The sequence below is a fragment of the Miscanthus floridulus genome, unplaced genomic scaffold, assembly GCF_019320115.1.
Source record: "Miscanthus floridulus cultivar M001 unplaced genomic scaffold, ASM1932011v1 os_1203, whole genome shotgun sequence".
In the NCBI taxonomy this organism is placed as follows: Eukaryota; Viridiplantae; Streptophyta; class Magnoliopsida; order Poales; family Poaceae; genus Miscanthus; species Miscanthus floridulus.
This window is the reverse complement of record NW_027097591.1, coordinates 10658-24211: the sequence shown is the minus strand read 5'-3', so window position 1 is coordinate 24211 and position 13554 is coordinate 10658. Positions and strand designations below refer to the sequence as shown.

The window sequence follows — 13554 nt, the reverse complement described above, 5'->3', positions numbered from 1 at the left end:
CCCCCCCCACCCCCCCCCCCCCCCCCCCCCCCCCCACCCCCCCCCCCCCCCCCCCCCCCCCCCCCCCCCCCCCCCCCCCCCCCCCCCCCCCCCCCCCCCCCCCCCCCCCCCCCCCCCCCCCCCCCCCCCCCCCCCCCCGCCCCGAAAAAAACACTGCCTAATGAAGAACCAATATATTTTTCGTACAGTTTCATTTTTTATTGGAAAAAAAACAAGTCTTGTGCAGAATAACATCACAGTTTTAGGTTGTCAAGCAATATTGTGTGTGTAAACATAAAAATTCTTGGAAAAATAGTTGAGCCGTAAACAAGCCATATAACAATGAACCAGAACAAAAGCAATTCTATGTTGGATTGTCAAAATGCAGTCTCCTTTTCTGTTGTTGCCATAGTAAAAAATAAACCTTGATAAGGATGTCCAGCATGGAACTTTGTCGTAATCAAGAGTCAGATTCCATTAATCAAAGTACATGTTTCATTGAAGTCGTTGAAAAACTTACCGCTGCAAACTCAGAATTCGCATCCACCTCTAACAACATGTCAATATATACAGAGAGATATCTCTGACATTCATTTTCGAGCTGGTAGTGACAAAATTGGTTCCAATGAGTAAGAGAGTACAAAATATAATGTCAGGTTTCACTTGTTCTTAGAATTTAAAAATATCGACAAAACACACCTCCCATTTCCACGGGTATCCTAAGGAAACCTCCTTAGCAGCAGCAGAACATGCCTTTGCTCGGAAGTCCTCCTTTTGACGCCCCAACCACACTTCAAAACTATTTTCAAAATCATCGACGTTTTTGTCTCCCCCAATCAAAGCCTGTCGCAAATATTAGCAATGTTTTACTAATTCAACAACAACAACAACAAAGCCTTTAAATCCCAAACAAGTTGGGGTAGGCAATGTTTTACTAATAAGAAGATATATATATTTTCAAAGAAAAAGTGCTGGTGACTTGCCTCAGTCTGCATATGACCACAATTTAACATGTAGTCATAGATTTCATGACAAAGGACAGTAAGGTCTTTGGTAGCATTATTACTACCGCATGAAGTCAGTTCAGATTTTAGTCTTTGAATTGAACATGGCAGCTCATTATCTAGACATTGGATTAGACAGGGGAGTAGATTGTCCAGAATAAATATCTTTAGCCTTGCATCATTGCTGACAACTGCAAGGTAAACAAGAGCGCGGCAAAATGGAATGGCTTTCGCTGTTGATATATCATCCACAAAGTACCCAAATAGGCTCATTCTCAAATCACCAAAGCAATCATTAATTACAAGGTACCTGCAAGGTGTACAGTAATTAATACAGCTACTAGTAGTAAAACATTAGGTGCCAGGGTTAATTAAATCAAAGTAGGGCAACGTAGTACTAAGCTTGGTACCTTAAGAAAGAAATCGATGGCATGGAATCATGAAAAGATATGGCCTCTTTATCCTCCAGCGCTCTACTTTGTTCTGTCAATGCAATAACTTCAAGCAAACCTGAAACTTCACGAGTGATCTCAAGCAGTGTGCCCATTTCCAGTGTCTTGTTCCTTCCCGCCTCCCCAGACAGTTTACCAAAATAGTAACGTGCTCCAGCACATCCATGATAAAGAAGCTTAGACCATGCAAGATGAAGTATATCCTCACAGTGTATTAGTAACTGTTGTAAAAAGCTGCCCACCCATTCCTTCCAAAACTTACGGGGACAATTCTTGACCAAAGGAATAACTGTAAGTTTGATAAGTTTACTTAAATGTCTAAATTCCAGTGATGCCAAATATTTTGAGAAAGTAGCAAAAACAGAACGATTTAATAACCAAGAAAATGCACCCTCAATAGATGCACATAGTCCGATCACATTGTACCTGCAGCATGGCATAATCAGTAATGCACCAAAATAAATCAGGACATAAAATAAATATCATAATTGATACATGGGACATGTTTTAAATATAAGGTACTGCAAATGTTTGGTCAATGTCCCCTGGGTGGGATCACCTGTGAAAGTCATAGAAAAGGTGCCCTAAAACCAACCAGGGATACTGGCTAACCTCGGCCATGGGACAGGGGAGAAAATGTCCTTATTACTTTGGTACAATCACCATCCTTATAAAGATGAGAGGATTGACCTTTAGATAACCTATTTCTAAATTAAGGAAAAAGATAGAAATTCAATCTGAACAATTATAATACCCAAGGTAACAAATGAACCATGAGCCAAGCATAGAAATTAGCGTACTGTATTATATGGGTGAACAGTACACGCCAGATGCAGGTACCATCAAATTGCCCATGATGAACTAGCAAATCATGACTAGCCACTAGTCTGCATCCCACCAGGGCCCCCAAATCAGAGACAAGGAGTGGTGTACTGTCCAATTAGGAGAACACTGGACTAATGTTTTAACTTCTATATGTGAGCAAACTTCGACAAGCAACATCATAACAGCTACAGATCTACACCCATACAAAATCTCTCCAACTACTAATATCAAGAAAAAGAAAGGAGAAAATATCTAAAATAGAAAAAGCAGCATACTTACCCACTCTCTCTTATTCCCTCTATCAATTGTCTTGTATCCTTTTCTTGGGAACCTTCCCCGTTGTCAATCCAAAGTAATTTATCTGTATGTTCAAACTGAGAGCAAGGGTCCAGACACTTCGCCTTTTTAAGAACTTCAGACAAACTATAAGCAAGAGGTGGATACCACAGCCCATGTATGCATTGAAGCAGCTGTAATTTAAAAAACCAATTCAAATTAGAAAGAAAATAAACAAACTTCAGTAACGAATTGTAAGGCCAATTGGGCATGTTTAGCCAAACAAAAAAAAGAAATAGCAAGCATACATTAGGTATGTTTTTGCTACCACATGAGCCTACGACAATTGGTCAAGTTATTTGACAAATTGTGGGTCAACAGATCGAATAACAGAAAGACCTACCACGATAGTAAACATAAATCCCATTACTATCTTAATTCCAGCAACAACGTCTAGGTGGACATTTACCTCTGAGATCAGGGGAAGGCTCAGCTGTGCAATGGTTACTATGTAAGGTTCACATGATCTTGAAGCAGTAAACCCATCAGTGCAGACCCTTCTGAGCTGAGTCTCACAGAATCTGACCACATAGTGTATCATCTTCAAAAATTGGCCGTCGGAAAACAGGCGATTCAGCCCTGACCCATGACGCAAATAGTTACATCTCCAATCCAGTAAGGTCCAAATTTTGTTCAGAAGGCTAAGCAAGCAAGGAATTAATTCCATATTTTGATGTATTCTGTTAAGAAAAAACTGGAAAAGGTCAGCATATAAGCATAAAGCATTCCACCCCTTCTTACTAGGTGAGAATTTAGTAACTGTCACAATCTTCATGGTAACTTTGGACAGTAATATCAACAATAATATACAAAATATAAAACAAGTCTCAGCGTATCATAAATACTTTTATAAAACCTAAAGATAATGGACAGTCTAAATTTTTTTGCATATTACTAGTTGATTAAAAGGCTAGTCACATGCTTTCAAAACATGAATTTTTTAGGAATGAAGTAGTGAACTACAGTTAAATTCAAAGTTTTTTCATACCCTGAATAGGATATTAAAGTAAGGAATGCTTGACTTATAACATTATGTTCCCCTTCTCTCGATGGCTAGACATCATTTCGACATTAACCTGTATCATCAGAAAGAAGGATATCAGAAACAGAATATTTAAAAGATGGTTGACGGGATCGTCATCTTTAGAAAAGGTATACCACTTGGTAAACAAGTATCGCACATTAAAAATCTTTAGCAAAGTTAGGACACATGAACAGGGAACAGAAAGCAATGAAGTTACACGAATGCCATTATGAGTCCTTCACCTGAAGTAAATGTAAAGTCATGAAAACGTTTTGAATTGTATATTTCCTCCCAAGTTGATTCAAAACAATCAGCATAAAAGGACATTATTAATTACATGCAGCAAGAGTCTTTATTGTTCTGTATATTACAGGTGAGAATAGGCTTACCAGCATTGCAGGTTTAGCAACCTCCACCTATTCTGTGCAGGCACTAATAATATCACCAATGCTGTCTGGATGATCCATAAATGGGAACATAATCATAGTCCTCAATACACTGCTACATGATGTTTTTCATTCCAAAAGCCACAGCTTCTATACCTACTTCGATCTGAATTGCTAGTGATGTTTGACAACGGGCTGAGATTACCTTCACCTGCTGAAGGACAAAGACAATGAGAAAATGAAATGTACATGCATGTAAAATACAAGAGATTCAATAACATTTACTCAATAAAAACATATCTAATCACTTGAAACCAAGGAATAGCTATGGGCGTAGAACAATAAAAGGTAGAAACATCAAAGTTGATATATTTGATAGATTTCACAGGCCAAGGTATCCTAAAATTTTAGTGATTACAGGCTGCCTGAAACACAGAACCATGTGGCCAGGTGTGAAGTTTTATTACACGCAAACCTAAAATCAATTCTTACAGAATTGAGATTTAGGGTACTAGGAAAGCAACTGCCTATTAAATGTAAACTTGGAACAAAATCACACTAGCTTCCAAAAGTTCACTTAAGGGTACTAGGGAGGGAAGGAGGGAGGGAGAGATTTTGGACAAGACTATTCTCACCTAAGATCAATATTTGATTCTACAGTAAGATACAGGAGTTAGACATATATCTCTCAACTTGATACATGTCGCTTCTTAATGATATGAACAAAAGTAGCAATATTTGATTGATAGGTGTTAGCAGTACACTGAAACAGAGATTCAACTGAAACAGCATACGGTGACATTAAATTACACAAGGTTTCACAAGAAGAATTATTCATTTGACATGGAAATTTATTTTGTCTTAACATTATCTATCAGAAACAAATGCATAAATGCATACTTAGGAATTGATCAAAATATAATTAATTATTCTTGCTCAAATTTCAATATTTCGTAGTTTGATAAAGGCTCAAGGACTGTGAAGGGCATCTACAAGTGATCAGAACATCCTTGGCATCTTTTCGGATACATATAACACAATACAATTTTCTGTTTTCGTTTTTTGCTAACTCAGTTATTAAACAGGAGTTAATAACTCTAATCACAATGCCAAATTAATCAAAATCTGATTGTAAGTGATTAGCAACTTAGAATTATAAAAAATGCAACAGAAGTATACACGCATTTCACCTGTAACATCTCCAATTACAGTGTCTGTTTCCATTGCAGCTAGACTGCTCAAGTTGATATTTACAGCCAGCACAACAAGTAAGCACCGTTTATGCTTGTTATTTTCCTTAGGATTAGCTGTGCTACCCATTGGATCACCTGTGACAGTTGTAGCATCCTTTAAAACCAAATCATCAAGGGAACCAACAAGAGCTTTTCTTAAATCAGCAAATTGTGTGCTGCTGAGCTCTTTCTTCCTGAAATATATCAAATGCTGCAAATACCAACATGATACAATACGTCAATTTGTGCCATGGTAACAGACCACTGCTCCACAATAACAAACCAAACAAGTGAGATGCTTTGCACAGAAAGGAAGATTTACATAGGGGGGAAACAGCACACCATAGTGCACATGCTAAAACATAATATTTAAAGTTTGAAAAGAGGTTGAAGGTGCACAGTTTATGTAGCACAAACATCATCAGCTAATTAATAGTCTCATAGTTAGCTGAAAATTTTCAAACTATATTAGCTTTACATAACAATGACTAATATTTCAAACAAACTTTCTAGAAAAGAATTTTTCTACCCTCAGTGGCAAATTTGCACAAGACCAAGTTATGACATGCAGCAAGTCATAATCCCTGCCCTAAATGTCCAAAAAGTCAAAAAATGATAAACGGCAGACCCAGTGCCGGAGGCTCCCACATGAGTGGGGTCTGGGGAAGGGAAAAACTGAGGCAAGCCTTCCCCCCACAAAATCTGCGGAGAGGCTGACTGGAGTAATATTTTTAAATAAAACATCCTCATGCAAGTGACAGACAGCAAATAGTTGTTATCTATATAGTCAACAGTGGGTCATGATTGATGAAAAAAAAAAGGGCAGACCCAGTGCCGGAGGCTCCCACATGAGTGGGGTCTGGTGGTCATGATTGATGAAATGTTATCTAAATGATTGCAGGGGTTTTACAAAGGGTGCAGATTAAGGATATGTATGAACCCCACTCCCTTGTAAAGAAAGAATGAAATGAAATCTGGTATGTCCCCTTCATACAAGAATGGACCTAGACTCTTATCAGGAGATTATGTGATACCTCTAACCACTTGAATAAAATTGGTTCTCCTTAGGTGTATAAATAGAGCAAAAATTAAAACCCCAACAGCGAAGGGGGGCACGGGAAACTTAGGTGCTTGATTCAATAGAGGAGTACACAAAGGGACCGAATCGCAATCGATTTGGCCTGATGAAGTGTAGGATTCACGACCTGGAGCATCCTCACGCCAAGGCACTGGACCTCGACCGGCAACCCCTTCTTCACCATCCGTAGTGACGCGCTCACCAACGCGTTCACATAATTTCCCTCCATGTGAGCCTGTGGTGTTCAGTAGTAATTCCGATTGTCACTATTATAGATCGCAAATAAATAAAACGAACAGTTTTAGCCCCGTGTTGGGCGAACCAGGAGCCGAGCATCCGAGATCCGGGGACACCGGCGCCACAACAGCGGCGGAGCAGGCAGCGTCCATGGCTAGGGTTCGGGTGTGGCGGCGTGAGAGCAGGGGAATGTGGTATATCCCGTCTGCAGGGAGCGTCTATGGGCGTGTTTGGGACCGAGCGCCGACAGAAGCAGCGGAGTCGAAGGGGAACGGAGTCGGAGTGCCCGCCTGCGACCAAGCGGAGCGGATGGGAAGCGGGGCGCCGCGACGAGCCGCGCCTGGGCGAGCGGACGGGGGGCGGCGGCGCGAGCGGAGGCGGCGGCGGCGGCGGCGAAACCCTATGGGAAAAAAATTGTATGGGCGATGGGAGCACCCCTGCTGCTGGTGCGACCCCCCAGCGCGATGCCTGCCGCGTGGAAGCCCCGTTCCATCCAAAGGCAGCGGTAAACTTCTCGCCCCATCGGCCCACTTCGCAGATGGCTGGGCTCCGCGCGGCGGACGGCTCGGCTCCATCGGCTACACATCGCAGATGGTTCGGCTCCGTATAGCAGACAGCTCGGCCTTCACATCACGGCCCAAACTCCGCCGTAGCCAGAGCACGGCGCGGCCTGTACTCGCGGTGTGTCCGGGGAGGTCACGAAGGACCACCGCGCGGCTGAGCGAGGCGCATCTGCTGCGGCGCCTGCAGCAGTGGTCGCCTGCACAGACGGGCAGGGAGAGGAGAGGGAGACGGGAGTGGCGGCGGCGGATTGGGAGGAGATCCAGAGGTGACGGCGGTGGGTTGGGAGGAGCTCCAGAGGTTTGTGCCGTCCTCTCGGTGACCTGGGCCTCAACCTGGGCGCCCTCGCCGTCTGCCGCGCAGACCCCATTGATTTGGATCAAGTATGTTTCATCCAGCACTCTTGCTGATTCATGTACAGGACTTTATCTGTATCCATCCTGATGGCTGCTAAAATGGCATGCAGTTTGGATACTTTGGAAAATTGGAGCGATATGTATTTGCAGGAAACAGGATGTATGGTACACTGCAGCAGCGTGACCCATCTGACAAATGATTCAGGAACTATGGGATTCCTGAAGAATTGAAAGTGTGCCTGAATGTAGATGTTTCAGAATGACAGAGAGGTTGTCAACAGTTGTATCAGTGTTGAGTTCATTTATACCTATGAAAATAGTGGTTCGCAAGAATAATGTAAATGTGAAGGATGGCTGGGACACCTTCATGTTTAAGCAATGTCATAACTGGGATGTCTTTTCACTGCCTGAGGAAGTGAAGCTAAGCACTAAGACTGGAACTTCAGGAAGTGGAATGGCCTGGGTCAGTCTCGACCTGGGGAGCTATGCTTATGCTTAGTGCTAGTAGGTGTAACTAGCTTGGGATTATCTGCTTAGTTTTCTATTTTCAGTGAGGTTTCGTCAGAGAACTGTATTGTTGGGTGTGATCCACCTGAATGTTGTAATCCGGATGATTTGTGTCTTTGCTAATGCTAAGACAGGGCCGGTGCCCTCAAATTCTTAAAAAAATATTTGGATGTTTTGAAATCAGCAGTGGAATGTGTCTTAATAATCTGAAATGCAAAATTCTAAGCAAAAGCCAACAGAATATACATATTTCATTCATAAGGTGACTTGACAGCAAATGAGCACAGTTACATAGATTCATGATTTTGCACTCCATCAAAATGTAACTTCCTAACAGCAGTTTGCATTGTAGCATCTTGATCAACTCCCATTAAGAGACTTGTGTATCCTCCTGGAATATATGGAGCAGCCATTGCAGAAGGTTCTGGAATTACATTGAAGTGTGTCATTGTGGAATTAGCATATCCACCTTGCAGGAAAGGAGCATCCATGGATGAAGATGGCCCAGCATTAAAATTCTGTCATATATAGCATAAGAAAGTGTTCACAAAACATGCTTGTAAGGGAATAAATTGTGAAAATAGATAATGTCTTACAGTTATTTGGTTTGGATCAGCATGTTCATCTCTTGTTTCTACATCATTATTTTTCAGATCTTCACCTACAATAAAATATATTTATATATCATAATACAGTATTTTAAAAAATTGTAGACATAAGCAAAAGGTTAGTACCTTTTTTTCTGACCACCTTTCTTCTTCTTCTTTCCTACCTTCTTTTCAACAGCATTTTTAAAAACGTGTATTCTTTGGTCCTTTTATTACTTGGGGAATTCTAAATGATATTACACCATTTAATGGTTGTTGGACACCTTCATTTGGGATTGGAGGAACCTCGTTGGATTTTTCATGCATCTCAATCAGATAAGTATCCGCTTCGAGGTTCAAGTTATGTATAGCTTTCTGTAATTTATCAAGAAGTTCTTTTGACGGTGAACACTTCAATGCAAGAGATGTGGCCTGTCGAGATATAAGTGCTGCCTGTGTTTTCAAATCTCCCGTCTCAGTTCCTTGTTTCTCAATATAAAATCCACTTTTCGCATATTTTGTCCATCTAGGCAGTATATATTGCGATGGCAAATTGTATACTCCATTCGTATTGAAGACTCTAAGAGCATGCTTGCACAATAAACCTGTAAGATATAGTTGCCAATTTAAACAAACCATATTACAGCTTACAATGTATAAATTGAAATGTAAATAGTATACATACCTATGGATTCAAACATCCGACAAGAGCATGTAATGGTGGAATCTTCAGTGTTCAATACTACTGTTGCTCCACGGTCAGACTGCATGTACTTAACAAAGAATGTCTTGTTTGTCCCCGCAGCTTCCAACAATTCACAAGACAACGTAAACTGTTTCTTAAATTCTTCCTCAAACTCTGAATACATTCTCCTTGTATATAATTCAACTGCAGTATTCAACATTGGTAGATTTGGAATGTATGCAACCGGGTTCTTTCGACGTGACTTAAAATCAGCATCCAACTCATTTGCACGGAGACTAACTGCAACCTTCTCACATTCTACAAGGAGCTCAGAAAGACCAAGTCTCATATGAAATCTTTTTTTGAAGACATTATTCATACCTTCACTCCTTTGGGTCGAGTTCATGTCTGCTGTAAAAGAGTCACGGTACACCGCAGCCCACTTTGCCCTCAAAGCATATAGGTTTGCCATCCATGAGTTATTCTCAATGTTATATTTAGCCAACAATTCATGCCATTTCTCTATGAAGTACGTCTCTGACCTGTCTTCGTACACACAGTTTTTGAAATCTGGTAGGAACTTGTTATCCGACTCATGAATTACATGACTAAGATGTTTAGCAGCATTAAGCAAATGTGCCACAAACAAAGACGGTGGCTTGTATTTGGGAATACATAAGCAATTGCTGTTGCCATAGCCACGTCTTGATCTGTAAAAATTGTGCTAGGGTGCTTTCCTGACATTGCCGTTAGAAAGGTTTCAAAAAAACTAAACAAATGATTCAATAGTTTCATTAAATAGAAGTGCACACCCAAAAAATTACGGTTTGCTTGTGATGGTTGCAGCCAAGAAATCGGAGCAAAAGGCATTTCACCAAAGCATTTGTAATCCATGATAGACTGACCATCTGCCCAAAAGAAATTTGCTATACGACCATCTTCCTTGTCTACCTGAAATGCATAAAAAAATGTAGGATCCTGTAACTGTTTATTTCTCAGATATTCTGATAGTGTTTGTGCATCATTGGCTTCTAAGTATTGTCTGCACTTGCGACCAATCTCATTATTGCAATCCATCTTAGCAAATGGTGTGTTCTCTTCTCCTCCATAAAACTCCTTCATGAACTCATAAATTTGGGCTGGCTTCATTCCAGCTTCCCGTATCTGCCCAATAATTTCTTGTCTGCCTCTATAACCTGTCGTTGGGACCTTAGCTTGTGTGATTTATTTGGACTAGCAAGATAATGATTGTGCTGTTCTACAACCTTTTGCACCGTCCAAATCCTCTCTTTGCTGATACTAAACTGGACACGAGCATCACAACCCGTCCTTGTAATGTCCTTTTGTGATGACTCATTTTCTCGTTGTCCTTGACTACTGCAAACTATATATTTCTGACATAGACTACCATCTTGGCGGCGCTTTGTCTTGCCCTTTCTAATACTGAACCCAACCTTGCCGGCATAGGTGTTGTACATCTCATAAGCTTCTTCCTCAGATTGAAATGTCATTCCAACTTTAGGAGTGATCAAATTGTGCCCAGCTTTACGAACCACCTCCTGTACATATAAATTTTCAATTGAAGGTGTACTAAAATAAACAAAATATCATATATTCTGTAAGTTTGTTAAATACTTTTTTACCTCGTCAGGTACTTCATTCTCCACTGGTACTTCATTCTGTGAAATGGTGCCGATAGTCTCTACTCCCATGGTAACCGACGTGGTGTTCTGTGAAATATGCACACTATATGTCAGAAAGCAAACAACATAGAAGAAAAGACAACGATCTAATCAGATAACTGACCTGTGTTATCTGTTGTTCTCCTTCGAGACGACCACCGTCAACAGCATCAATTCCTAGTGCACGTGAATCCTCCATGACAGAAGAAGATGGCATTAGGTCAACTGTAGGTTCATCCATGGAATCGGCGGCGACGGCGACGGCGTGCAACAGCCGCACTAGTCTAGGGCTCAAGGCACGATCTATTGGGGCATCTTGTATTCTAGCTGAGCCGATGAGGATCGAGGAGCCGAGCTGTGTGCCTATTTGCCTTCCATCGGAGCGTCGTTTCCAGCTGCCGTAGGATGAAAGGGCCGTACACGTGACGTCCATCCGGCTGGGGGTAGCACGCGCCGCGCGCTGGACCCATCGTCCATGCAATTTTTTTCCACCCTATGGCGACTCGCGAGCGGACGCGACGCGAGCGAAGGGGAGCGGAGGGGTATGGGGCTTTTACATTTTTACCATTATAAGATACACTCGTCCGAATATCATTATTAGGATGGACACTTACAACTTTACCAGATGTGACAAGGTTTAGTTATAGATTTACTACTTTTGCGCATGTGGCATGCCACGCGAGCTCGACACGCTGGCATCTAGTCAGCATGAGCACGTGAAATGTCGTTGCTACCTCTGCCGTGCTTCTCTCTCTCCATCCCAGCAGCTGGGTCCCGCAGCACCAGTCACTGCCAGGTGGGCCCCACTAGTCAGCTTTGTCTCCTTTTTGCCCATGGCTCTTTCTTCCTCCCATCTCCTTCACTCCTCAAGCCAAGCTCCGCCGCCTCCATGGTCGAGCTCGCCGCCTCCATGTCCGCCGCCTCCATGGCCATCGCGGGACCGAGCTATTGCGCCGCCGTCGCGCTGGACGCTGCGGGCACGAGCTACAGCTACGCCGCCATGTGCACGAGCTGCTGTAGGCACCGCCGCGTGTTGGCCTCCACGGTCTCAAGCTCTGCTGAGTCAGCGAGGACGGGCGCGCACGGCAGGGGAGAGCCCAGCGGCCGGGATCAGGCGTGGAGCTAGGCGGTAGTTTCCGTTCGTTTTCCTTTTCCCGGTCAACTTTCTGGTGAGGTGCCTCCATGGACAACTGAGATGCTCCTTCGTTTCTGGTCGATCTCTGGAGCAGGCGCTAGCCCTGCCTCTCGGTGGTCGCGCCTCGGGTCTGTAGCACGCACGCCATCCTGCTGGCATCCGACCGAGGCATCCCGGTCTTCCAGATTTGTTAGGGTTTTAACTCGATTTGGCGTTTTGGTGTGGTTCCTTGTGTTTAGGTTTCAGGAAGGTGCCATTTTATGAATGGCAGCGAGATTACCCTTGCCAAATTGGTCGACATGGGGAAGATTGTGATGGCCTTGGAACGGACATGGAGCAGGTGAGCAAGAAGTTGATTCAAGGGCACTGGTGCTTGTGCAGAAGAACAGAATGGAGGTGAAGGTGGAGGCTTTGGTTTGTGCAGTCAAGGGTTTGTGCTTGGTGATGGGTGCTGGTGTATTTGTTGGAGCAATGTATGTGTTCAAGTAGGCAGTTGAGGGTTTAGGACTATGTATTTTAGTTAGAGTTGGAACAATCTGTGGTAGATGTAGTTTCAGTTGAACTAGTTGTTGCCATGAACTGAACTAATTGCATTATATGTCTCAACTATTCAATGAGTAATGGAATGATGTTTCTGATAATGCAGTTGTATATTTGAACCTAGATTCATCACTGCAATCACTGAATAGAACACTAGAAATCAGATAAGTGGTCTACATTGATGACAGAACCATAGTGTCGGTACAGAAAGTGACCAACTAGTGAATATTTGTAGTTTTGTTGTACGTTGTGATCAGAGGTGGCCTAGCACTCAATGACACAAGATTTATACTGGTTCAGGCAACGTACCCTACGTCCAGTCGGGGTCGGTCGATGATTTTATTCCTGAGCCCAGGTGCTCGAAGTCTGAGTGGGGTTACAAACGAGAAGGAGAAAGATGGGGTGTACGAGAGGCCCGGTCGGGTCCGACCGGAAGGGCCGAGGGCGACCGGAACACCGCTATGAGCTAGGTGTTCAAGCGTGTGTTTGAGAGGCTTGTGAGCTATCGATCTAGTGAATCTAGTGTTTGAAGGAGTCGATCTCTGGAAAATCGATCCTCGAAGGAAGTCCATCTCTATTTGGAGGGAGCGCGTCTATTTTATAGATGAAGGGGATGGCTTTACAGGTGAGAGGGAGAGAGTACGGATGTTTCTAAGCCTTGTTGCCCACGCCGATGAGGACAATGATGATGGTAGGCGCCCACAATACTGTTGACGTTACTGTAGAATGGCAGGTGCACATGGGAGGTTGCGTTGGCTTCTTCAGGAAGGGTGAATGTCGGTACCTGCAAAATACTTTTGTTATGTGAGGAGCTCTTACCACGTGTACCAGGTATGGTGTATCCTGGCGCCCACTATTGATGCCCAGAGGCATTGGGGCTTTTTGCCGTATGGGAGCCCAATAGCGCCTACAATACTGTAGACATAAATATCGGTGCCTACAATACTA

The 13554-nt window shown here is 43.0% G+C and overlaps 2 protein-coding genes and 1 pseudogene across 2 annotated transcripts; all 3 read right to left on the bottom strand.

Moving 5' to 3' along the window:
* Nucleotides 1–445: 445 nt before the first annotated feature.
* Nucleotides 446–4114, bottom strand: LOC136533802 (protein HASTY 1-like). The gene is made up of 8 exons (XM_066526331.1): nucleotides 4010–4114; nucleotides 3585–3672; nucleotides 3006–3276; nucleotides 2540–2730; nucleotides 1394–1861; nucleotides 963–1293; nucleotides 679–822; nucleotides 446–580 (listed from the first exon to the last, which is right to left on the bottom strand). The coding sequence occupies exons 3-8, from the start codon at nucleotides 3261–3263 to the stop codon at nucleotides 461–463; spliced, it is 1512 nt and encodes a 503-aa protein (XP_066382428.1). The 5' UTR covers nucleotides 3264–3276; nucleotides 3585–3672; nucleotides 4010–4114; the 3' UTR covers nucleotides 446–460.
* On the bottom strand, nucleotides 4111–6962 carry LOC136533804 (uncharacterized). Its single transcript, XM_066526332.1, has 3 exons — nucleotides 6444–6962; nucleotides 5197–5449; nucleotides 4111–4217 (listed from the first exon to the last, which is right to left on the bottom strand). Exons 1-3 carry the CDS (start codon nucleotides 6543–6545, stop codon nucleotides 4111–4113), a joined length of 462 nt encoding a protein of 153 aa, XP_066382429.1. The 5' UTR covers nucleotides 6546–6962.
* A 1302-nt stretch (nucleotides 6963–8264) lies between these two features.
* Nucleotides 8265–11364, bottom strand: LOC136533803 (protein FAR1-RELATED SEQUENCE 5-like; annotated as a pseudogene).
* Nucleotides 11365–13554: the final 2190 nt, after the last annotated feature.